At 32.8% G+C, this 27,151-nt stretch overlaps 1 protein-coding gene across 1 annotated transcript; it reads right to left on the bottom strand.

Annotated features, from left to right (window-relative positions):
• On the bottom strand, positions 1-27,151 carry LOC128169982 (uncharacterized). Its single transcript, XM_052835990.1, has 5 exons — positions 27,055-27,151; positions 17,709-18,311; positions 17,553-17,600; positions 2,314-2,361; positions 1-128 (listed from the first exon to the last, which is right to left on the bottom strand). Exons 2-4 carry the CDS (start codon positions 18,298-18,300, stop codon positions 2,342-2,344), a joined length of 660 nt encoding a protein of 219 aa, XP_052691950.1. The 5' UTR covers positions 18,301-18,311; positions 27,055-27,151; the 3' UTR covers positions 1-128; positions 2,314-2,341.

Genomic DNA, 27,151 nt, shown 5'->3' with positions numbered 1-27,151 from the left:
ACCTGGGACACCTACCAACGTTACATATGGTTGTTCTTTGACTTGATCTAGCATAGATTGGAAGTTGTGACTTTCGACGAAAAGAACATCTTCTTCTTTCCATGTTGATACTTCCTTATCATTCTGGGCTGCAATAAGAATTTGAATTAGGTTTTCTGAATATGTTAACCCTTCGAAAATAAACAGAAATATCAGGGTTTTTTAAAACCAAAATATGTGGAATATGAGTAATTTCATTATCATTGTAATTTAATCAACATAAACAAATAATATAACATTTTTTTAATTACTGCATCTATATAATTTAATACTGCATGGCTCAAAATGGTAATTTTTTATGATGGTAAAAACTAGTTTCAATATCCTAAGTAGCCTCGTAAGTATTTACACTTAAAGGGACTTGGACACGATTTGACTTAAAATTTCAAATTTTATTTTTCCATTTTCAATGTTTATACTGAAAAATATAGAAGTTTATCCTGCTATTTCAAAATTTGAAAGTCAAATATCAAGTTATAAGCAAGATACAGAGTTCATAATTCTTTGTTTTGTTAACAAAGTTCGAATATTCTGATTTTTACATATGTGTTGTATTGGTGTAAGTTTCAATCAAATGTGTCTTTCTTTTGTTGATAATAGTATTTATGAAGATACTGAATTAGTTTAAATTGTTTTTTTCATATCATTTTGTCTAGAAATAATTATCTTTATTACATTTTTTGTAAACAACTATAAGACTCGAGCTTCGTTTACATAACAACCAATTCATACCTGTGTATATCGCTTGTAATTTAACTTTAACTTTCAATATTTTGGTCAATCATTTAAAATTTTAAAATGCACCGATAAACCATTTTATACATTAAAAATAAAATTGTTGATCTCGAATCGTGTCAAAATCCTTTTAAAATGAATATTTAGAATACACTTGAGCTGCTATGCTAAAAGGCCTATATATAGATCTACCACAAATCAGACAGCTGGTCATCACTTATTTCGTGTAGAGAATTTCGGATTATGAGGACATTTGTAAATGGAAGATACTGATTATAACTCTAAGCATATTCATTTTTCTACTCATAGAAATGAATATTGTTTTTTTCAATATTAATTTTAGATAACTTTCATCTGCAAATTAAACAGAAAATAACACATAAAGTTCTGGTGTTTTCTTTCTTTAGGCATTTAAAGCTTTTGCGAGTTTATGTATGGACATTGGTTTATACCAAGGGGATGGGATTTTGTAATTTTGATAGGTGGCAGGGGATAGTTTCGCACACCGTTTTAAAATAAAGGGAGAACCCTAGGTTTGGCTGGTTATTTGAGGGGTATAAATTGCTCGAATATCTACTCCTTTCATTTTGTGGATAAAGGAGCTCATTGATATATTACACTTTAGTATTGGTATAGTCTGTCCCATGATATCTTGGATTCATGTTTTGCTTAATTGCTTGATATTTATAATTACCTCAGGGTTCAAACGATGTTCATTCAAAAGTGTAAAAAGTTTCCAAGATTTTTCAGTCGAAACGCCCCTGTCAGCGTATCAGGTTTCAATACAATGCTAAAAAATGTGATGTCTACGGAGATTTTGTATTGCAGCAAGCCCGGATGATAACGTTGAAAAATTGCGCGATGTATCCCAAGTGTATTCCGAATGGAGTAAAGATGTCAACATTCCCCATTATAAATCTCCGTAAGGAATCTGTTTTCGCTCCTGTGAATTTTTCTGAGTGACAGTTGATAATGTGTCAACGAAATTATCTTGGAAATTATCACTTTTAACTCTTACAAGTGTACTTCTTTCACAGGTATGTGTATTTTTTTTTAAATCGTTCAAATGTGTTGCATAAATATCTTGGGACAGACTACAACACTTTTTTTCAGATTTGGAATGAAAATGCAAAACTGTGGGAAAAATTTTTCATTTAATTGGATACCATTTGCATGTATAAACATTAATGTACAAGTCCCGTGGCAGTTATGGCAGTTTTTCGGGACTGGAGCGTAATGCTAGACCTGTGAAAATGTTGAAAAAGCCAATTTTTAAAAGAAAACTTTGAGATCGTCCTAGGCTATTCTATTTAGTGCTATATGTAATCATACTTGTTTTATTCTGAAATGTTTTAAAAGTCATCAGAGTCAGGGCTATGTGTCCACTGCATGTAATACAATTTTAGTAACAAAAATTACATCATATATATGAACACTATCTGATTCACATTTACTCGACTAAAGTAAAAACTATCCTCTGCAACTATAGCAGAATTATATGTACACGTACATCACATGTAAATCTTTTAGTATCCTTACCTTTAACATTCCAAGGAATAATGGTTTTTTAATTATTCTCGACTTCTCCTGTCAAAACAAAGTAAAATCGTGAGTAAAATTGCTCTAATCAAACGATTTTTTAAAGATAGTTTTCTTGAAAATTAGGCTTGCAACATATCAAAGCAAATAAAATACATGATATATCGTTATTTTTATATTCAGTTCGATCAGTTCGTTGGTGTATTTTATGGTCTGGTCAGGATCCATTGAACAAATTTTGATTGACTTAACCGCATTCTAACAGTTAGTTGAACTCTCTACGTAAGCCTCTAAATTCCGAACTCTGCAAATATCTCTTGTCATTTATTTTTGAAGTCATTGTCTGAAATTGAGAATCATCTGAGATTGAGACCAAATTCATTTCTTATCAAACGAACAAATTCTATGTTTGCTGATCCACTATTACCACCTGGACTAGGAGCATTTCCCCATTGGTTTTTATGCAGCTGAATGTTAGAGATATTGCGTAGCAAAAAATATAGCAATGTGACACCAAAGTCTGATTAATTGACTTTGTTTATGAGAATCTCCTGTTCGTTGATGATTGGACACTTATTTTGTTTTGCTAAATATGTACAAACATAATTAAAATTAAGGACCTTATGCGGAAACCGGAAAAGGTTCGTGAAAAAAAAATTAAAAAATAAAGGATGTGGAAGGGTCAATATTGAAACCAGCCCTCTGGCTGTAACTTTTTTTTTATTTTTCATCCGATTTTTAGAATCTTTTCAGTTTATTGTTTAGAATAAAGAGAATAGTTCAAAATTTATGGTCTACTATTTGACTCCTTATAGGGGTTTTAAGGGCATGAAAATGATAACTTAATCACAATTCAAAAAAGTCAATTTGAACAGTTATCTCGCTTTGCACAGTGAATAATTATCATAAGAGCTATCAGCATATTAAAGATTTGGAATCATAAATGAGTACTTTCTTACAAATGAGTTTTTAAAACTTTTCTTTCAGAAACAAAAGATGTATATTGGATATAAAGTTCACAAGTAGTCTAGACAAATTTAGTAAAATTAATAAACAGTAAAGTACAGCTGTCAAATGTTCAAGAAATACTAAATTAAATTTTCATTAAGCATTTCCGTTTGTCAGTTTCCATGTCGATTAACAAAAAACATTGACTCCATGAGATCTCAAAAGCGGTGACGACTTGAACAATTAAACATTCTGGGATCCTAGCTCTATATATGTATGCATGTTTGCATTATTTAGTTTTATTCGTCGTCTCTTCCGGTTGTAACTAGAAGCACCTCAAAACTTATAATTTTTCCCTTAGCTTTTTATTTTACATGGAATGAATTTAACATTATAAAATATTGTATATGTTAAGTATACAATTTTAAATACGTATATAAATGAGCTTATTCTACTTCCGGTGAGATAAAAATCGTTAATAAATCGGACAACGCGTTGCAGAGATTTAAAATGACCTCTTCCGGAAATCTCAATATTGCAGTGTAGGTCCAAAAATTGGTTTAAGAGGAAGCTCGTACCAAATGTCATCATTTTGATTTAACCCTATCATTTATTCATAATCAAACGGAAGTCCCATTCGTTGATCGCAACGAGATCGTGTCTAGTTATTTTTTTTCTTGCCGATCTTGTGTAGACGATTTTTAAAAAGTCAATTTTGTCTATCTGGTTTCTCAAAAACGAGTTAAGATATTGGGCAGAAATTTTTAGAGATGATAAACCTACCGTTTTTCTGGTGCAAGAGAATATCCGCCGTCACCTCCGGTTGTCACCGGAAAGAAATTTAAAAAATTGAATTTTCCGCCTTTTTTAAATATTTCCTTTTCATATTTTAATAGTTGATATAGACGTTTTTACTGATTCAGAATATGTAATTTTTTTTAAAATCGATCATGGCATTCTCGAAAAATTATGCATCGAAGTCCTGAAGCGAGAGTCCAAATAGCTCAGTCAATAGAGTCGTGGACATTACCCAGGGGACCCGGGTTCAAGCCTCGCGTGCAGCACAAATTCTTCACTCATTTTTTGCTTAGATTTACGATTTTATCTTTAAAAGAATGAATTGAATCTAATCTACTCAAAAATCGGAAGGAAGACCAACTCGTTCCTCGCAACGAGAATGATCTACTTCTTCTTTTTCTTCTTTCCCGCTTTGAATTTGTCTGTCGCGTTTCTCTCGCTGATTCTACAAATAATTGTACAAAACTCTAGGATACGATAGGCCTGCATATTTAGATGTGCAACCTGGTTTGATTTTTCTCATTTGGGGTTGTCCACCCACTTTTCTGGGGAAGTCTAAAGGTCGTTGGGTCAAACATTGGACCTGATGGGAAACATTGTAGACTCTATTGTAAATGGTTTTAACTGTAAAATGGACAAAGGTAATAGTATAGGGTTTTTGGAATCATATATTGACTGTTTCGGGCAAAAAATAAGGTTTATTAGATCTGACCACTGGGGTCATTCCCATCCCACATGAATTGGAAATGACCATATATATCAGAAATTGTTAGAATTCTGAGCCCTAAACCATATATATTCTTGTTCCATGTGTTAAGGGGAATCAAATGGTATGTAGGTCATGGGCCCAAGGGATGGTCCTGACCTCCCCCATACAGGAAATTCACAAATATCTTGAAAACGGTTAAGATCCACACCCCTAAACCTTGTGTCATGGGATATCAAATGGTATGTGGGTCACTGGCCCCGAGGGCGGTCCTGATTCCCCTTCAAACAGGAAGTGCACACATATCTTGAAAACGGTCAAGATTCCCACCCCTAAACCATATATATTCTTGTTCCTTGTGTTAAGGGGAATCACATGGTATGTAGGTCATGAGCCCCGGGGGTGGTCCTGACCCTCTCAAACAGGAAGTGAACAAATAACTTGAAACGGTTAAGATCCCCACCCCTAAACTATATATATTTTTTTTTCTTGTGTCAAAGGGGAATCAAACGGTATGTAGGTCATTGGCCCCGGGGGTGGCCTGACTCCCCTGAAACAGGAAGTACCAAAATATCTTGAAAACGGTTAACATCCTCACCCCTTGTGTCAGAGGGCATCACATGGTATGTAGGTCATTGGCCCCGTTGGTGGTCCTGATCCCCCCTCAAATAGAAAGTGCCCAAATATCTTGAAAAAGGTTAAGATCCCCACCCTTTATATATATATAAATCTTTATTCTTTCCAACGGAAGACATTATAGTGATTGTAGTGTTTCTATTTTTTTTTCCTTTTTTTGTCCACAAGATTTCTCAGAGATTGCTGGATAGATTTTCTTGAAATTTTCAGGACTAATAGAGAGTGATAATATCTCAAAGCGTTTTTTTCAAAAAACCTTGTCACCTCTAGATCTCAGAAACGGTTAAGACTTCAAAATCCAAACTATGAGGGATGATAGACCTTTAGTTGTAGATGTGTTTAAGGTAAGGTTTGCGGTTACAGGGAGATGACTCAAACATTTTCATTGTGACGTAACACCAACTACCCTTTATTTCAGTTATGACGTCAAAATTTATATGACGTCATAATTGATTGCAAGTTTTTTTATATTTCGCGGTTTTTTTTTAGTTTCAATGAAAAAATAAGAGGACACAAGCATTTTATCAATTTCCCCGAAAACGAAATCCGCATCATATGGTTTTGAATAGTGTTTTAGAAACATGCGATTACACATATTCTAAGATACGTTTTTCCTGAAATCGGTGGATTTGGAAAGGTTTCAAATAAGATGTTTTCGTTTACATAATAGTAGTCCAAAATGAAGACTTTTGTTGCATTTTATTCTATTTTTAGACAGTTCATCAGGAATTAATAAAGGTCGATCATGATATTGATAGTGATATTATTTTCGAACATTTTAAGCATTAATAACCACCATAATAGTCACATATAAAATGTACATATTTTCCCGAAATTGTTTACATTTCATCAAAATGAAAATTGGAAATCATGAACGTTGACCTTTTGTAGTTATAAAACGGGAGGGGCAAAATTCATTTGAATTTCATGAGAAAAAAAATACTTTAGTATAGCAAACAAAATGGTATGTAACTGTGGTACAACCTCTAAAAAATGCAAGCCGCAAACCTTACTTTAAACATTATTGTTTTGTTCAGCGTAGCTTCCGGTCGTCACCGGAAGCACTTCAGTCTTTTGTTATTTTTACCTATTTAATAAATTTTTGGTAGAATAAAGATATTTGTATAATTCCTTACATATGTCATCTATGCAATGTTAAATAAACAAAAAAAATCTACTTCCGGTGAAATATCTCGATTATCTCAGTAAGCTTTTTAAAAACATATTTTGTACCCGCAATATCTCAAAAACTATAAGTGATCAAGGCACGAAACTTTCATGGATGATAGACATTTGATTGAAGATATGTTTAAACAGTTTTATTTTGTCGTCCGTCACTTTACACCGAAAAAATTCAATCAATTCAAGCTGTTTATCTGTTTAACTGTTTTCACTCGATAGTTTTAGCTATTTCGATAAATAATAATGTAAAAAAGGCAAGTAAACAAGTAAATAACAAATTAAATTTTCATTTAGCACTTCCGTTTGCCCGTTTCCTGTCCCGAGACAAAAATCCTTATTTCGACGAGATCTCAAAAATGGTGAAGACTTGAACAACCAAACTTTGTGGGATGATAGATCTATGTATATACATGGGTTCACATTATTTAGTTTTATCCGGCGTTACTTCCGGTCGTCACAGGAAGTACACCCAATTGTGATTTTTAAAAAAAATATTTGGTTAATTAGCATGGAAGTAACATTTAAGCTATAGAAATACCAAAGGTCATATACACATTGTATATAAACAACAAAAAGTTCTACTGCCGGTGAAACATCTCAAATATCTCAGGAATCCTTCTTTTTTTAAAAACAAAGTACCCACAAGATCTCAGAAACTGTGATAGATCAAGACACAAAACTTTAATAGAAAATGGACATTAATTGAACATGTGTTTAACGGGTTTCATTTTGTCGTACGTCACTTCCGGTTATTACTCGAAGCGTTCAAGCAATAGATTTTTTTATTTGAACTTTTAACATTTTTTTTAAACATTTTACTCAATGTGATGAATAGTAACGTACCATATGTAAATGAACGAAAATATCTACTTTCCATTCCTTAAATCACTTCCGTTTGTTTGTTTCCAGTCCCGAGACAAAACCTTTTTTCAAAGAGATATTATAACTAACAAAAACTTGAACATCCAAACTTTGAGGAAAGACAAAATGTATATATTATATCCATTTTCTGTTTACAAGTCAACTGGATTTTTTGTGCAGATTAATACATGAGGAACGGAAGACCTTTTTGTTGCTATAGCAACAAGAGTCTAGTTAAGGTCTTCCGTTTCCAACGGAAGACCTTATAGTGATTGTGATGTTTCTTTTTATTAAGGTCTTCCGTTTCCAACGAAATACCTTATAGTGATTGTAGTGCTTTTTCTTTCTTTGTTCCCCCCTTTATTGTCGGCAGAATTTCTCAGAGATGGCTTGATAGATTTTCGTGAAATTTTCAGGACTGATAGAGAATGGTAATATTTCTAGGTTTTTTTCCTCATTTTTTTAAAATTTATTTCTGGTCGTCCGTTTCCTGTCCCGCATCAAAAAACCTTGTTCCCTCGAGATCTTAGAATTGACTAATACTTACACATCGAAACTCTGTCTGGTGATAGACCTGTGTATGTAGATGTGTTTAAACTATTTTATTTTGTTCGTTGTAACTTCCGGTCGTCACCGGAAGCACTTCAAAAATAGTTATTTCACGCATTAAATTCATTTTCCATTAATTAAATATTTAAGTATAAATCTATACATAAGTTATCTATCCAATGTTAAATCAACAAAAAAATTCTACTTCCGGTGAGATATCTCAATCATCTCAGGTATCTTTTTTAAAACACATTTTGTACCCGTGAGATCTCAGAAACTATAAGCGATCAAGACACGAAACTTTATTGGATGACAGACATTTGTTTGAAATTGTGTTTAACCGGTTTCATTTTGTCTTCCTTCGCTTCTGGTCCACACCGGAAAGGTTCAAAGAATTCGAACTGTTTATCAGTTTAACTGTTTTCCTTTGATATTTTAAGTTAGATAAATGAACAATATTGTACAATGAGCAAGTATACAAGAAATATTAAATAAATTACATTGAGCACTTCCGTTATTCCATTTCCTGTCCCGAGACAAAAAATCTTATTCAACGATATCTCAAAAACGGTAACGACTTGAACAGACAAACTTTGTGGGATGATAAACTTTTGTATGTACATGTGTTAACATTATTTTGTTTTATTCGGCGTTACTTCCGGTCGTCACAGGAAGTACATTCAATTTTGTCTTTTTAATATATTTTGGTTAATTAGCATGGACGTAACATTTTAGCAATAGAAATACGAAAGGTCATCTACAAATGCATGGTAAAAAAACAAAAAAAGTTCTACTTCCGGTAAGACATCTCAAAAATCTCAAGTAGCTTTATTTTATAAAAACAAAGTACCAACAAGATCTCAGAAACTGTGAGAGATCAGACACAAAATATATGTGGGTAATGGACATTTGATTAAACATGTCTTTTAAGTGTTTTATTTGATCGTACGTCACTTCCGGTTCTCACTCGAAGCGTTCAAGCAATAGAAGTTTTAATTTTTTTACTTTATATTTTAAAACATTTTATTTTCAATTTGATGAACAGTAACGAAGCGTAGGTGAATGCACTTAAATATCTACTTTTACTTTCTCAAATCACTTTCGTTTGTTCATTTCCGGTCCCGAGACAAAAACCTACAAAAACCTTTTCTTAACAAGATATTATAACTAACAAAATTGTGAACATCCTAACGTTGAGGAAAGACAAAATAATGTATAAAAATAGTTTACTATGTTCTGTAGGATCCAGCAAAACTTTCGGTCGTCACAAAAAGTACTGAGAAATTGACTTTTTGTCTTTTTCTTTTGTCATTTCTTGGGAATTCCTGTACAGTATATATTATATCCATTTTCTGTTTACAAGAGAAATGGTTTTTAGTACAGATTTAAACGTGAGGAACGGAAGACATTTGTGTTGCTATAGCAACAAGAGTCTAGTTAAGGTCCTCCGTTTACAACGGAAGACCTTATATTGATTGTAATATTTTTAAGGTCTTCCGTTTCCAACGGAAGACCTTATAGTGATTGTATTGTTTCTTATTAAGGTCTTCCGTTACAACGGAATACCTTATAGTGATTGTAATGTTTTTAAGGTCTTCCGTTTCCAATGGAAGACCTTATAGTGATTGTATTGTTTCTTATTAAGGTCTTCCGTTACAACAGAATACCTTATAGTGATTCTAATGTTTCTTATTAAGGTCTTCCGTTTCCAACGGAAGACCTTATAGTGATTGTAATGTTTCTTTTTAAGGTCTTCCGTTTCCAACGGAAGACCTTATAGTGATTGTAATGTTTCTTTTTATTAAGGTCTTCCGTTTTCAACGGAAGACCTTATAGTTATTGTTAGGTTTTTCTTCTTTCTTTCTTATTATTTCGTTTCCCCTTTTTGTATCGTGAATATCTCAGAGATGTCTGGATAGATTTTCCTAAAATTTTTAGTGATTATTGAAATGACAAAGATCTAGAAGTTTGAGATTTGAGTTTTTCTAAATTCATTTCCGTTCGTCCGGTTCCTGTCCCGCGACGAAAAGCTTGTCACATCGAGATCTCAAAAATGGTAAAGACTTGAACATCCAAACTTTTTGGGATGATAGTTGTAGATGTGTTTAAACACTTTTGTTTTGTTCGTCGTAACTTCCGGTCGTCAGCGGAAGTACTTAAGAAAAACCCTGAGATATCTCACCGGAAGTAGTATATTTTTGTTGATATAACATTGCATTGATAACGTATGTATAGATTTATACTTATATATCTATTCTATGGCAAAAAAATTTAATGCGTAAAAGTAGTTATTTTTGAAGTGCTTCCGGTGACGACCGGAAGTTACGCCGAACAAAACAGAATAATATAAACACATATACAAACATAGGTCTATCGCCCCACAAAGAGGTTTTTTGTCTCTTGACAGGAAACGGACAAACGGAAGTCCGCAGTGTAAATTGTATTAAATATTTTTTGCCTTTTGTACATAATTGTTAATTAAAAAAAACATCAAAAGAAAACAGTTAAACTGATAAAAAGATCGATTTATTTGAAATCTTCTTGTGTGGACCGGAAGTGACGGAAGACAAAATGAAACCAGTTAAACATATCTTCAATAAAATGTCTATCATCCATGAACGTTTTGTGTTTTGATCACTTATAGTTTCTGAGAACTGGTTTGTACAAAATGTGTTTCAAAAAATATTTCGACGAGATCTTAAAACGGTAACAATTTGAACAACCAAACATTGTGGGATTATAGATTTATGTATGTACATGGGTTCACATTAGTTTGTTTTATCCGGCGTAACTTCCGGTCGTTACAGGAAGTACACCCAATTTTGATTTTTTTTAAATATTTGGTTTATTAGCATGGAAGTAACATTTAAGCTATAGAAATACAAAAGGTCATATACACATTATAAATAAACAACAAAAAGTTCTACTTCCGGTGAGACATCTGAAATATCTCAGTTAGCCTTCTTTTTAAAAAACAAAGTACCCACACGATCTCAGAAACTGTGAGAGATCAAGAAACAAAATTTATATGTATAATTAACATTTGATTGAACATGTGTTTAACGGATTCCAATTGGTCATACTTTCCGGTTCTCACTTGAAGCGTTCAAGGAATAGAAGTTTTTTTTAAACTTTAGATTTGTTTCAATATTTTACTTAATTTGATGAACAGAAACGTACCGTAGGTAAATGTACTAAAATATCTACTTTAAATTTTTAAAATCACTTCCGTTTGTTCGTTTTCGGTACCGAGACTAAAAACCTTTTTTCAAAGAGATATTATAACTTACAAAAACTTGAACATCAAAACTTCAAGGAAAGACAAAACAATGTATGAAAATATGTTTACTATGTTCTGTTTGATCCGGCGTAACTTCTGGTCGTCACAGAAAGTACTCAAAAATTGACATTTTGTCTTTTTGTTTTTTTTTATTTCTTTTGAATTCCTTTACAGTATATGTTATATCCATTTTCTGTTTACAAAAGAAATGGACTTTTTGTACAGATTAATACATGAGGAACGGAAGACCTTTTTGTTGCTATAGCAACAAGAGTTTAGTTATTATTAGGGTCTTCCGTCTTCAGCGGAAGACCCTTCTATTATTCTATTGTTTCTTTTTCAATTTTATTATTATTATTCTTTTTTTCCTTACACATTTTGTGCAGGCGATTTCTCGGAAATGGCTGATTCGATTTCCTTCTTTTTTTCACTGATAATGCCTCGTTATATGAAGTTTGAACCCCCGTGACATTTTTTTCAAAATTCACTTCCGGTCGGAAGTTTACGTCAATAAACGATTTTTTAAAGTCCATTTTGTCTGTCTCTCAAAAACGAGTTAAGATATAGGGCTGAAATTTTCAGAGATCATAGATCCACCGTTTTCCTGCCGCACCGCGGTCAAGAATGTCTGCCGTCACTTCCGGTCGTCAACGGAAGGAATTTTGAAAAATTGATTTTTCGACTTTTTTTTTTTTAAATATTTTTTTTTTTTAATTTTTTCACCTTATAGTGACCCTCTTACTGATTCAGAATATGTATTTTGTTTTACAATCGATGAAGGCATTCTCGAGAAATTAAGGGTCAAAGTTCTGAAGCGAGAGTCCGAGTAGTCGATATAGTCGTGGACATGGCCCAGGCTACCCAGGTTCAAGCCCCGAGTGCCGCAAAAAAATTTTCTCTATTGTTCGCTTAGATCTACGATTTTATCTTTGAATCGATAAGTTTAATCTAATCTATTCAAAAATCGAACGGAAGACCCACTCGTTGCTCGCAACGAGATCGAATCTAGTTATTATTTTTTTTCGTGTTTCCAACGGAAGACCTTATAGTGATTGTAAGGTTTTTAAGGTCTTCCGTTTTCAACGGAAGACCTTATAGTGATTGTAATGTTTTTTCTTTCTTTTTCTTTTTTTTCCCCTTTTTTGTCGGCAGAATTTCTCATAGATGGCTTGATAAATTTCCTTGAAATTTTCAGGGATGATAGAGAATGATAATATCTCGAGGTTTTTTTTTTTTTTCAAAATTCATTTCCGGTCGTCCGTTTCCTGTCCCGCGTCAAAAAACCTTGTTCCCTCGAGATCTCAGAATCGGCAAGCACTTGGACATCCAAACTTTGTGGGATGATAGACCTATAGCTGTAAATGTGTTTAAAATATTTTGTTTTGTTCGGCATAACTTCCGGTCGTCACCGGAAGTCTTTCAAAAATAATTATTTTTACGCATTAAATTTCTTTTCAATATTAAAAATAAATAAGTAAAAATCTATACATAGGTTATCAGTAAGATGTTATATCAACAAAAAAATTCTACTTCCGGTGAGATATCTCAATTATCTCAGGTAGCTTTTTTAAAACACGTTTTGTACCCACGAGATCTCAGACAGTAAAAGTGATCAAAGCACTAAACTTTCACGGATGATAGGCATTTGATTGAAGGTGTGTTTAACCAGATACATTTTTTCGATCGTCAATTCCGGTCCACACCGGAAAAGTTCAAATAAATCAAGCTATTTATCCGTTCAACTCCTTTCATAATTTAGTTTCAGTTACTTTGATAAATAATAATGTAAGATAGGCAAGTAAACAAGAAATAATAAATTGAATTTTCACTGAGCACTTCCGTTTGTCCGTTTCCTGTCCCGAGACTAAAAACCTTATTTCGAAGAGATCTCAAAACGGTAACGACTTGAACAACCATACTTTGTGGGATGATAGACCTATGTATGTACATGTGTTAACACTATTTTGTTTTATCCGGCGTAACTTCCGGTCGTCACAGGAAGTACACCAAATTTTGATTTTTAAAAAATATTTTGGTTATTTAGCATAGTAACAGTTTAGCTATAGAAATAATATGTTTTACGGTGTGACCGTTGGGGCGAGGCAGATCGAAGGAGCCACACATTTGTCATCATTGTTATTTTTTGTTTTATAAAACAACCGTTGGACTTGCCCTAACCAAAAAACTTAAATTTGGCTTTTGTCTCGAAAATTGTCATTACCGCAAGGAACCCGAAGTTATCAAACTTTTATTCCAATGGCCCCTTCGTAGGCTTATTCACTTAAACTACCACTGAGCATTAATAAAATGTTAAACAGACTTATTAAAATATTTTGATAAACAAAAAGCCGTTTTTTTATGTAAATACAATTATGTTTTATCTTTTCCTTATCTTTTAATAATGATCATTACAATCAGTAAACAATAAATTGTATGTCTGTGTTATTTCTCATTTTGTTCCTTGTTGTAACATGTGTTTTAATTACTAGTATTTTCATCTGTGACATCAATTTTGTTTTTAATCTTTTTTAATTTTTGTACGCTATATAAGTGTTGTAGACATGTGCCCTCACCCCTTTTTTAGTGTGAGATATTCAATATTATTGAAAGGTTTGACCTCATATGCAACTATATAACAAATACATGTAGATATTTTAACAGTTTAATTCTTTTCTTTTATTTATTTATAACAAAATGACGTGGCTGCACGTAGATCTAATAATGATTAGACTTTTCTTTTTAATAATGTTTTGTCACCTACCTAACATATGCATATATGATTGGATCAGTACGACAATAAATTTAGCATGGAACTTGCATTTGTATTAACTGAGCAAAAAAATTATCAAAACAAAACTAATCAGCCAAAGAGTCGCCGTTAACACTGATACTGAGTACTTCCTACATGTTACATCCAGTACAGAAGCTTGATCCACCTCTAAATGTATCGCGGGAGATCTTTGTGACGTCATAGTAAACTTTCTCTTGCGCTCGACAATTTTCGTATATAGTCGGACAAATTCGGGGAAGGAAATGACGGCATATGTCAGAAAAAGTTCAGATAGGTACATTTTTTACGTAAGCTTATGTGTTGTTTACTTTAATGTTTAAGAGGGATTTTTTATTGTTAAATGAAAATGATGTATGCGATTTAGAGGTAAGAATTTTCCGTAGAAACACTTCATGTTCCACCATGTTGCTATGCACCGCAAAGGATTACTGGGATATGTAGAACTTTTCCACGCGGGTCCACAGAATTGTCTTTGAACAATGTGCAGATTTCAACTCGAATTTCCTCTGTTCGTACAGGTTGTCTATGGAGCTCGCTACGCGAGCGGCGCTTCGCGCCGCCTCGCTGCGCTCGCTACAAAAGGTCATCTACACATGGTAAAAAAAAGTTCAACCTGGTGAGACATCTCAAATATGTCAGGCAGCCATCTTTTTTAAAAACAAAGTATCCACAAGATCTCAGAAACTGTGATAGATCAAGAAACAAAACTTATATAAATAATTGACATTGATTGAACATGTGTTTAACGGGTTTCATTTGGCCGTACGTCACTTCTGGTTATTACTCGAAGCGTTCAAGCGATAGAATTTTTTTTTTAACTTTTAACTTTTTTAAACATTTTACTCAATGTGATGAACAGTAACGTGCCCTAGTTAAATGTACTAAAATATCTACTTTCCATTTCTTAAATCAATCCCGTTTGTTCGTTTCCGGTCCCGAGACAAAAACTTTTTTTCAACGACATATTAAAGCTAACAAAAACTTAAACATCCAAACTTTGAGGAAAGACAATGTAATGTATATATTATATCCATTTTCTGTTTACAAGATTACTGGATTTTTTTGTCCAGATTAATACATGAGGAACAGAAGACCTTTTTGTTGCCATAGCAACACGAGTCTAGTTTTAAATATATTGGTTAACATTGGATCAAATCATTTATTTAAAACATAATGCGTAAAATAAAAAAAAACCCGGCCATCAATGAATATAATTCAACGTTTGACAGTCGTTTCATTATTTTGGAAAACAATAAATTCATAACGGAATACATACAATGGAATTACATTTTCAAACAAATCTTCGTGTGGCTGAAATACCTAATGACGAAAACTGTATCGATGAAGGAAACGATGGATAAATATTTATATAAATCAAAATTGAAAAAAAAAGCGCATTTTGACAGAATAATTTGCAACTCTACGTGTAGCCATACAACAGGGATAACAAACGATATCGGCATTTATAACAAGACTTAACGGTATACACTTAAATGAGGTGCTAGTTTTGATCTATATTCACAATTGTTTAAATCAATAGCAAGACCATAGAAATTGGTCGATAATTGATCATTAATTATTGCGCAAAAGGCTGATCGATCGATAATTTGCCAGACTACAGGAGATAACTCTAAATAATTATAAGCAGTCGTTTTCTTTTTCATTACGGCCGGAATAAACAAGATCCGGATTGCACAACATTTTTAAAAAGAAAAATGATATGATAATGTCAAGGGCCTAAAAAATGGCACCGGATTGGACAGCATGCTGGAATACACAACATCCGGATTTAAAAAGTTTCAACATGTACATTACTTTTTTTCACGTGAAGGTTCTAAATTGTAAAAATCGTTACCTCAGAATAAAACTGGGGCCACAGGCGGGGTTCAAAGTTTAACATAAAAATACGTAGGAAAAAAAAAAGTTTTTTCAGACACATTTAGGTAATAAATAAATATATAACATCACATATTAGGGTCATTAATATAAAATACATGGTTACTGTCTTGAACTATATGAAGTGGCCTATATTTAGGCGGGATAAAACCCTCCTCACGCTTTCGACCCGAGCCAAAATATAGCTTATACTTCGAGACATTTATGTTTATTCCACAATATGATATCAATTTTACGCATGCAACGAGCTATCTTCGACAAATTAAGCTGAATATCTGCAGTTAAAACTATCACGCCATGGCGTCAACAGAGCAAAAAGATGACTACCAATGGGAAGGTAAATAAGTTACGTAGATTTTCGGTTTTATGTATTATTAACACATTTTCATTCTTCCATTAATCGGTAATTCGTTGATACAATTGTCATTTTATTTAATTTCGGTTTCTTTCACACTTATTCTTTAATATGGATAATATGGGATAGGATAGGATAGAATAGAGCCTATTTGCAGGATACAAGGTAGAGGTTAGATAAGATTGTTTTGTCAACTTTCAAGATAGGTGACAAGGGATAGTTTCGCACGACATTTTAATATAAAAGGAGAACCTAAGGTTTGACTGGTTCTTTGAGGGGTATAAATCGCAGAAATATTTACTGCATTCATTTTGTGGATAAAGGAGCTCATTGATATATGACAATTTAGTACTAGTAGCACTTTTTTATCAGGTTTGAAATGAAAATGCGAAACTGTGGTCAAAAGTTTCACTTTCGGTTTCGTGCTTGAAAAAAACAGTGAGTTCAGAACACGAATTGTCACTCGAAAAAAAGCAATAGCAACTTCTCGGGCCTTTCCGGCAGGCTCGGAAAAACACCTCGAATGTTTTACCTAGGCGTCCATGACAACCCCCCTTTTGTAAAACTTGATATAAATACAACACATTTTACAATCTGTTGAGATGTAAGCTTGATTTCATTAAAGTAAATGATATATCCTAAAATATAACACAGAAGCGACTTAGAAGGCCGTCTAGCCGAATGATACTTATTTTAATGGGTAGCGACTCCATTTTGTATAAAATTTAACATCCGGTAATGTTAATACATTACAGGTTCTAGCACCAAAAACAGGTGATTTTCCGAGCCTGCTGGAAAGACCCGAGAAGTTGCAATTGGAAAAGAATGTGATTGACACCCCCACCTTAGCTCGTGATTATTTGCAGGAGTAGGCATTAAGCTACAAATCATGTGGTAGTATTGACTGTTGCTCGGGACTGGAGTGTAATGCTAGACCCGTGAATGTGGCAATTCTTAACAAAAATATTGATATCGTCCTAGGCTATTCTATTTAGTGCTATATGTAATTGTACTTGTTTTAATCTGAAGTGTTTTAGAAGTCATCAGAGTAAGGGCCATGTGTCCACTGCATGTAAAACAATTTTAGCAGATCTAAAAATCCAACAAAAATTACATCATATATATGAACACTATCTGATTTAAATTTACTCAACTAAAGTAAAAACTATCCTCTGCAACTATAGCAGAATTGTATGTAGTACACGTGCATCACATGTAAATCTTTCAGTATCCTTACCTTTAACATTCCAAGGAATAATCGTCTTTTGAATAATCTCGACTTCTTCTGTCAAAATCAAGTGACATTGCGAGTAAAATTGATCTAGTCAAACGATTTTAATGGATTTATTTCTTGAAAATTGGGCGTTCAACATATTTAAAGCAAATGAAATACCTGATATATGGTTAATTTTTTTATTCAGTTCAATCAGTTCTTTGGTGTATTTTATGCTCTGGTCAGGATCCATTGAACAGATTTTGATTGACTTTACCGCATTCTGACAGATAGTTTCACCCCCTACGTAAGTCTCTAAATTTCGAACTATGTCAAAAATCTCTTGCCATTTATTTTGGAAGTCATTGTCTAAGATTGAGAATTCCGAGCTATGTCCAAATTCATTTCTTATCAAACGAATCATTTCTATCTTTGCTGATACACTACTATCACCTGGACTAGGAGCATTTCCCCATTGGTTTTTATGCGGCGGAATGTTAGATATATTGCGTAGCAAAAAATAAAGCAATGTGACATCAAAGTCTGAGTAATTAGCTTTGTTTATGAGATTCTCCTGTTCTTTGGTGATTGGACACTTCTTTTGTTTTGGTAGTTTTGCTAAATATGTCTGTACTAGTTTGGGCAAGTCGGAAGGGCGGATCTCTTTCTTGAGTACATCACGCAGTACATCAGTACAGGGACCCAGGATAAGCCGTGCTATACGAGCAAAGTTCGTGGTCTCCTTTTTTGATTCATACTTCGATTGAGCCATTATTTAAAAACCTGAAACATAAAATATGTGTTTGAAAATATTAGAATAAAACTTTAAAAAAAATAATTTAATAATATTCTGTCCCTTAAAAAGGCTTAAATGGAGACATATATATGCGTAAATGGGCTATGATTACCCTTATAGTTACTAAAGGCAAAATATTCTGCCTTTTATTAAAAGTACGGTTTTTTAAGAAAAATTTTTTTTACTTTTTTGTGCTTAATTTCAGTTTAGAGAATCACCGATCTTGATGTGTGCAACGAGTCAATATGCCCTACAATTTTGAAATGATTTGAACTTTTAAACGTAAATTTTAAATTAATGGAAGTGTCGGTAGACATAAGGAAATAGCATAAATAATAAATATTATACTTCGTTTGAAATACAGAAAAAAACAATCAAATTGAAAAAAAACTATTTGAAAACGGGTTTGGTATTTCTGATTTTACAATTAAAACATGACGAGTACAAAGAACTAACTGACATTATAAAAACAAAAATGATATATGATAAAGTGAACCATTGTTGACAATGTGTTGAAAAATTTAAAGAAAACTCACAAGAAAAGTAGCCTGTCAACATTTGTTAAAATAATAAATCTGCTCATCAAAAAAACAAAAAAACAAAAAAAAAACAAAAACAAAAATGCATAAAAATCAAAAATGACGAGAACATTTATTTGAATTTAATTTTTTCTTTGGTCACAATATAAGGTAACCGCTGACATTATAAAATATTTGGACATCAATATGTTACTGAAGGTTCTAAATATCGGTCTTTTGCAAAACTATTAACAAGAGGCCCATGGGCCACATCGCTCACCTGAGGAACAATAGGTATGATAAAATCAGCTTAATGGAGTCATAATACAAACTATCTGGACAATGTACAATAATACATGTAGATCCTGTATAAATAAAGTCCATTTTCCCCCTGTATATTCTTTGTTTGTAATCATTAGTCCCTTTTATAATAAGATGATTTTATAGTCATATCACATGTTGAGTATTTCAGTTCTCGAAAAGATCCTTAAGAATTGTTTATATATGGGATATAACCCTACATCAAACTCTGAACCTTCTTGTGAGGCCGAAGAATTGTATTGGGGCCAAAGTCTTAACAATTAGAGCGAATCATCCGGCTGATTAGTTTCTGAGAAGAAAACTTTTTAAAAATTACTCTACATATTCCTATGTAAAACTGGAACCCCCCCCCCCCCCCATCGTGGCCCAACCCTACTCCCAGGGGTGTAATTTCTCAACTGTGAATCTACACTACCTGAAGATGCTTCCAAACAAGTGTCTGCTTTCCTGGCTAATTAGTTTCTGAGAAGAAAACTTTTAAAGATTTACTCTTAATTTCCTATGTGAAGCTTTGACTTCCCTTTGTAGCCCATCCCTACCCCTGGGGATCGTGAATGTCACAACTTTGAATCTACACTACCTAAGGATACTTCCACACAAGTGTCAGCTTTTGTGGCTGATTAGCTTTTGAGAAGATGATTTTTAAGGATTTTCTCTTTATATTCCTATGTAAAACTTAGACCCATCCCCCACCCCCGATGGTGGCCAATCCTACCACAAGAGGATCATGATTTTCACAACTTTGATTCTACATTACCTGAGGATGTTTCCAAACAAGTGTAGCCTTTCCAGGCTGATTAGTTTCTGAGCAGAAAATTCTTAAAGAATTACTCAATATATTTCTATGTAAAGCTTTGACTCCAAATTGTTGCCCAGCCCTACCGCCTGAGGATCATGAATTTCACAACTATGAATCTACACTACCTGAGAATACTTCCACACAAGTGTCAGCTTTCCTAGCTGATTAGTTTCTGAGAAGATTTTTAAAGATTTACTCTACATATTCCTATGTAAAATTCGACCCTCTATTGTGGCCCCACCCTAACCTAGGGATCATGCTTTTCACAACTTTAAATCTTCACTACCTGAGGATGCTTCCACACAAGTTTAAGCTTTCCTGGCTAATTAGTTCTTTAGAGGAAGACTTTGTAAGATTTACTCTATATATTTCTATGTTAAGCTTTGATCCCACATTGTGGCCCCACCCTACTCCGGGGGTCATGATTTTCACAACTTTGAGATGACACTACTCGAAGATGCTTCCACACAAGTGTCAGTTTTCCTGTCTGATTAGTTTTTGAGAAGAAGATTTTTAAAGATTTACTCCATATATTTCAATGTTAAATTTCGATACCCCCCACCCCATTGTGGCTCCACCCTACCTCCGGGGGTCATGATTTTCAGAAGTTTAAATCTTCATTACCAGAGGATGCTTCCACCCAAGTTTCATCTTCCCTGGGTGACTAGTTTCTAAGAAGAAGATTTTTAAGATCAATTCACTGTAAGAATTAAAATTCGGTGGCAACGCATAGTCACGGATTTTATTCAGACTTGACAACGCGGGTATGTTAAGGCTTCCCGATTGATTTGTCAGCGATATGTAGAAAGTCACTTGTCTGTACTACACACAATATGACGTCATAATTAACTTTGACGTCACGATCTGCATTCCTGTCGATAGTTCTCAGGGAATGTATCTTAAGGGTGTTGTTTACTCAGGGTTTGAGTTCTCGAATTCGGATTGTTATAAAGTTCAATGTCATTAGTAAAATTTGTTCTAAATACAAAAAGTATCTGTGAAATGAATTATTATTGACATAACATTCGATATTTCTACTATATTATGGAATTATGCCAAAACAAAAATAGACTTTTAGCCAAACAGAGGAAATTCGGACTAAATTTTGCAGATTTTGTTTTCTGCTAAAACATTTTTGGAAGTACTCTAATATTAAAAGCTAAGATTTTATATTTTAGTCTTTATAATTTTGCATATTTTCTGGTAGTTTTACCTCATTTATGCAATATAATTACCGTATGGCATGAATTTAAAAAATATTGAAATATGCTTAAAAACGAGAAAAGACACCATATCTCAAAATTTTGATCATTGACCTCATATTAATTATATGCCAACAGAATAAGATCAATATAAGTAGTTTAATACTATAAATGTTTTTGTATTATCATCATTCAATTTTTTGTAAAATTGAATCAAAAATGGGTAGGAATTTGAAAAGTGATAGAGGAAATTCGGACTGGAATATTTATAAAAATTGTGAAGGAAAACTTAATGCTTTGTATGTATTTAGTGTCACTGTCATTCATGAATTGTATTTCATTTTCAAAAGTGTTGAGCAATTTGTATTATTTTCACAATTAAGAAAATCTCAATCATAGTATAAAATTTTCAGTGATTTTCCTTTAATTTTCCAAAAATATACAATGGACATTAACTAAAAAAGTAGGTCATTGACCTACTTTTTTTAAAAATGAAAAATAACACTACAATAAAAGGTCTATAACACACAATAGTTGGTTTTTCATTATCATCAGTGGATTTTTTTTTCATTCTGAGTAAACGTCATCCTTAACGTTAAAAACCAGTATAATACTGCAAGTTTCCTTTACATTGATGCTGCCGTTTATGCAAGACGTGCAGAATTCATTTATATTAAAAACCAGTATCAAATAATCGGCAGTTTTAAAGCTTCGTTTTAAATATTTAAGACTATTTATAAACTGATGGTTTGGAGATTCTCCCTGCTAAATGTAAACAACCGAATGAAGAAATTTTAATGCATGTAAAAACCAGCTTGGCGCAGGTGAAAGATCAACACAATTTTAGAATATTTTACGTAAAATTGGTAGATAATATACGTACCAATGTGAATCGTGCTTGGGAAACCTACAGATTTACCCCATTTTTTTTGTAAATCGCTTTCGATTAGTAAAAATGTGCATTATTTTGATGATTTTGTGGAATGTTTCAACAATATCTTCCATAAACGAAGTATCTATTTCTTTCCCAAGCAATAACTTCAAAGTATATGACTTAACAAAGGATTTTTCTTAAAAATGTGTATAATTTAATGTCATTAATCACCTGCGCCGATGCGATTTAAATAGATCATTTGCAATATTAGGATTCGCCCGTCACGTGATTACAAAGTACATATGACGTCATAAAAATGCATCAAATAAAATGTGTAACATCGATGTCAATAAATGTAACATAAATTTTAAGAAATACCCCCGGTCAAAGAATTTTTGCGATGATTCAAATAATATCGTTTTGCAGTCGTATTTTAGCTTCGGGACGCCTTAACATTGCTGCGAATTGAATAGACTTTGGTGAGTAAAAAAGCCTAATACCATTTGTTTGTTGCTTTGTGGTCCTGTTGCTATGGTAACCGAGGGTAAAATGTAAAAATGGCATATGAATGCTAATTTGAGAACATATTGTGAGAATGTGCGGAACTTGGGGTTTCCAGGGTAGAATGTCATTTTTCAAAAGAAAGAAAAAAATTCATGGAGAACCGCATATTTTTTTTAGCGTTTCCATGGGTACTAAACAGTAATTTTAGAATTTGTTTACTTCATTTAATTTGAATAAGAAATGCAAATCTTGGATTTTTTTTGGTAAACAATATTATGATTCTGCAATTAAAATTTAAATATGAAAATTGAGAACTGTTGCTATGGTAACAAGCTCAAAAATAAGGAAAATTATAATATTTTTAGGCATCTTTGAATTAATATTATTCACTTATTATGAATAAATATATAAAATCAAATGGTAGGAAAAAATTAAGTAAGTCCTGAACTTTAATGACACTTTAAAAAAATCTGAAATTTTCTCAAAATAACTCCCGTTGCTATGGACTTTTCGAAAAGTAAGAATTTCTGTGTGATTTTTTACGCAACTTAATTTTCCATAGCAACAACACTTTTTGTGGTATATAAGGAAAATTTAGATATATTTTTACAAATTCCAACTAATACAATTGCAAAAAAAAATCCTAAAATCGAGAATTAATGAATATCAGAATCATTTTCAATTTCTCAGTTTTTCCGATTTGTTTTCATAATGAAATATATATAGTATGGACAATAATATGGATGTAAAAATTTAACAGTTTACCATTTCGGCTTATTAAAAAAAATCGCAAAAAACTGATTCCAAAAATACGTAACTGTTTCCATGGTAACATATTAAAAGTATTGGTTTCTCCATCGCTTTTATGATATAATTCAATAATTGAAAATAGAAGAAAGCTGTTTTGTGTCTTTGATAGTTTACATTAGTGGGCAAAACCTTCGAATATGGCTCCAAAGTAGGTAAGTTTTGCTATTTTCCCATCTTTAGCCTCGATAAGTATGGCAACGGTTACCCCTAGCAACCAACTTTTAGTTGGTTTTTAATTTTACACGAAGGTGTGTCCATGTTTGAAATATATGGACAATTGATGACTATGCGTGGCCAGACCCTTTTATAAATTTTTGATTCTTACATAGAATTGATCTTAAAGATTTACTCTATATATTTCTATGTAAAGCTTTGACTCCACATTGCTGCCCAACCCTATCCCCTGAGGATCATGAATTTCACAACTCTGAATCTACACTACCTGAGGATACTTCCACACAAGTGTCAGCTTTTCTGGCTGATTAGTTTTTGAGAAGAAGATTTTTAAAGATTTACTCAATATTTTTCTATGTAAAACTTCGACCCTTCATTGTGGCCCCACCCTACCCTAGGGATCATGCTTTTCACAACTTTAAATCTTAACTACCTGGGAAGCTTCCACACAAGTTTCTGCTTTCCTGGCTGATTAGTTCTTTAGAGGAAGACTTTGTAAGATGTGCTCTATACATTTCTATGTAAAACTGTGAGCCCCCCCCCCCCCCCCCCCCCCCATTGTGGCCCCACCATTACCCCGGGGGTCATGATTTCACAACTTTGAATTGACTCTACCCGAGGATGCTTCCACACATGTTTCAGTCTTACTGGCTGATACGTTTTTGAGAAGAAGATTTTGAAAGGTTTACTCCATATATTTCTATGTTAAACGTCGATCCCCCCCCCCCCCCCCCCAATTGCATCGCAAGTCATCGTATGTATTTTCCTTTTGTTTACAAATTAGCAGTTTTAGATTTCAACTATATACTTATCCATTTAATATTTAAATAGCTCTTCATCAGCTGAACGCGCATCCATTTTGAAAATGTTGCTGTTGTTGTTGTTTTGTGTTCACATGCGCCACTTAATTCACTTTATTTACATTTTTGATAAATGACACGTCATATTTTACGATTTGAAAATGTTTTATTAAATGATATGAAATGAACTTAATGATTTTTTATTGATTGACGTAACAAAGAAAAACTCAACCGGAAAACTTATTTAAAACTATTTTTTTTTTAATTTAAGTAAAAAAAAATATATACTATTCCATCCTTACATATCATACGTGCTGTTTTGTATATTCATGAGGTACTTTTACCTGAGAGGTAAATATTTTTAATCTTGTAAGATCGATGAATAGAACTTAAAATCAGAAAAAGATGTTCAAACTATGACGAAACTGTATGACCTTTTCTTCTTCAAAAGGTTTTTTAAATCAATTCTGTAAATTCTGTAAGATTATTGAGGAATGAATTGAGTATTTTTTTCATTCCGGATACTATTGTCAGCTGGTTTAAAATCAAACATGTTTTATATTTGCAGACAATTTCCTCCGCCTTAAGTTACATTTCAAACACAACATTCAAGTGCACAATTTAAATTCTACTGAAGTATCTTAAACCAACGATACACTTGTCGATATGACGTCATACCATGAACTTTGATGCATATTGTGTGTAGAGAGAGGCGGCTCAATCAATTTTTTAACATGAGAAAATGCATTTCATAAATGAACAGAACATAATCATAAAACAATTGTTATAAAAATAAATTTACTACGCTTGTTTTGATTCGGCATGTAATTATTTTTTAGAGTGTGTACTTTTTCTTTACATATATGATAAAATAACTTTAAATACATATTTTGAAATAATATATGTATTATTTTATTAACCTTTTAAATCTGCTGATATTTTCATAGTAAGCCTTAACAGTGCTGCGTTGTTATAAGATGTATTCTAAAAGTTGCGAGTCTATCCGAAACCTTTCATCTATACTAATATATTAAAAAAAAAATGACTCGAATTTCGGGGCTTGCCGAGAAATCGGAAGAGTGCTGTCTTTTGTTTAATATATTTTAGATATCATTGGTACTTGAAGATTTCCATTTTTTTTTTCAGTCAAGCTTTGTTAATTAATAATCAACGAAAATTCCGTTTAAAAAAATCCGGAAATCAATTGGATTTTTTGGATTTTACAATCTTGCGCATGCACATTACATTCCCGCTAAATCACGGAAGGCTCTTTATTAGATTATGTTTCCACAATATCACATTTGCATGGATAAACGTAAAAAACGACAATACAAGTACGTGAACATTTTCATTGGAAATCTGCAATATATTCTGTTTATTAAAGAAAATACGGGAGTTAACTCTAACTCAGTGCATTTAATATGAGAGTTCCGAATGTCAACATGGTGCGTATATTAGAAGCGAGAAAAAACGTTGGTAAAAAAGTGTTAAATTCCTCAATAATAGAATTAAATTTTTAAATGAAAGGTATTTACAGCCTCGAATGGGTTTGTTATCAATAATTTGACTGTTAGCTTCATTAGTTTTCCCCATAATTGTTTCGGAGCGATTCTGCAATTTTTTGCTATATTACGGGTATATGGGAGGCATTTTAACTGTGGTGAAGGCCAGTCCCGAGACACAGTTAGATTATTTTAACTAAGCAGAGTGTAGTGAAATTAATAGCTTCATTGTAGGCTCAAATCTTAGTTATGTTAGTCTCACAATACAGTGTGTCGATGTAACTATTTTGTAATTATTTGATATCATATGCAATGTCAACTCTTGTTCGCACGTGTCAAAGTTTAGTTTGGTATAAAGGAAAAAGGACTGGCCCCAAACATTAAGAAGTTAGAAGCTTCAAAATGTTTTTGTTAAATAATTGTAAAGCAAAAAAATTTTATGCATTATTTAAGCAAAGTTGTTAAAAACTGCTCATACGAAGAGCATGCCCTTGCGTATCGAATGACTGATAGACAAAACACCATATGCAGATGATGAAGTTATATTGTTACATTAGTAAGGAAAGTTGACTATCATACCTGTTATTGCATGCACTAAAATAAGACATAAATGTGATACATGGTTGCACAAATCACGTATTGTAAATATTGATCAAGTTACTCAGTATTCTGTAACATGCCATAAATATAAAAAAAAAAAGCATAAGGTTGAACGCCTCTAATTGTTCAAGAAAAATTAGGCAACGATTTTTGGTTAAGTATGTAGTATTCTAGCTTGAATAAGGATAGGTAATCCCTAGTCAATTGGTGTCGACGACTTCCTTAATGTTACACTCTTTTTTTTATATGCACATCTAACAGAGTGGTATCTTTGTTATTTACTATTTAAGCATGCTTAGTAATTTTAATCGATTTACTTTTGCTTTTCTAGTGTCTTCAATTTCAATACATAGTGCTCGTCCTTAATTTTGTGAAGAACCTTTAGACCTGATTCTCTGGATGAGAAGAAGTTTTATGTCTAAAGTACTCGTAAACTAATAGCAACATGGACTCATCAAGAGTTTTTGTTAACAAATTACAAGTTTTAATTTATATACTTAAATGTGTTTGCATAGATTTTTATATGACCAGTTTCAAAAAGCCTTAGCCCAACTCCCCATTCAGTGATGTTCTGTATTCAAAGTTCATACTCTTTTTTTAACACAAAGAAAAATAAAAATTCTTACCTTAAATGACAGTTGGGCGTACTGTTGTCCGTGTTGTAAAAATATTTAAATGCCAAGCCTGCTATGATTTACGCAGTATCTGCGTTCTGGTTCAGTT

The sequence above is a fragment of the Crassostrea angulata genome, unplaced genomic scaffold (assembly GCF_025612915.1).
Source record: "Crassostrea angulata isolate pt1a10 unplaced genomic scaffold, ASM2561291v2 HiC_scaffold_272, whole genome shotgun sequence".
NCBI classification, from domain to species: domain Eukaryota; kingdom Metazoa; phylum Mollusca; class Bivalvia; order Ostreida; family Ostreidae; genus Magallana; species Magallana angulata.
The sequence above is the reverse complement of the archived record's forward strand: the minus strand, read 5'-3'. Positions and strand labels throughout refer to the sequence as shown.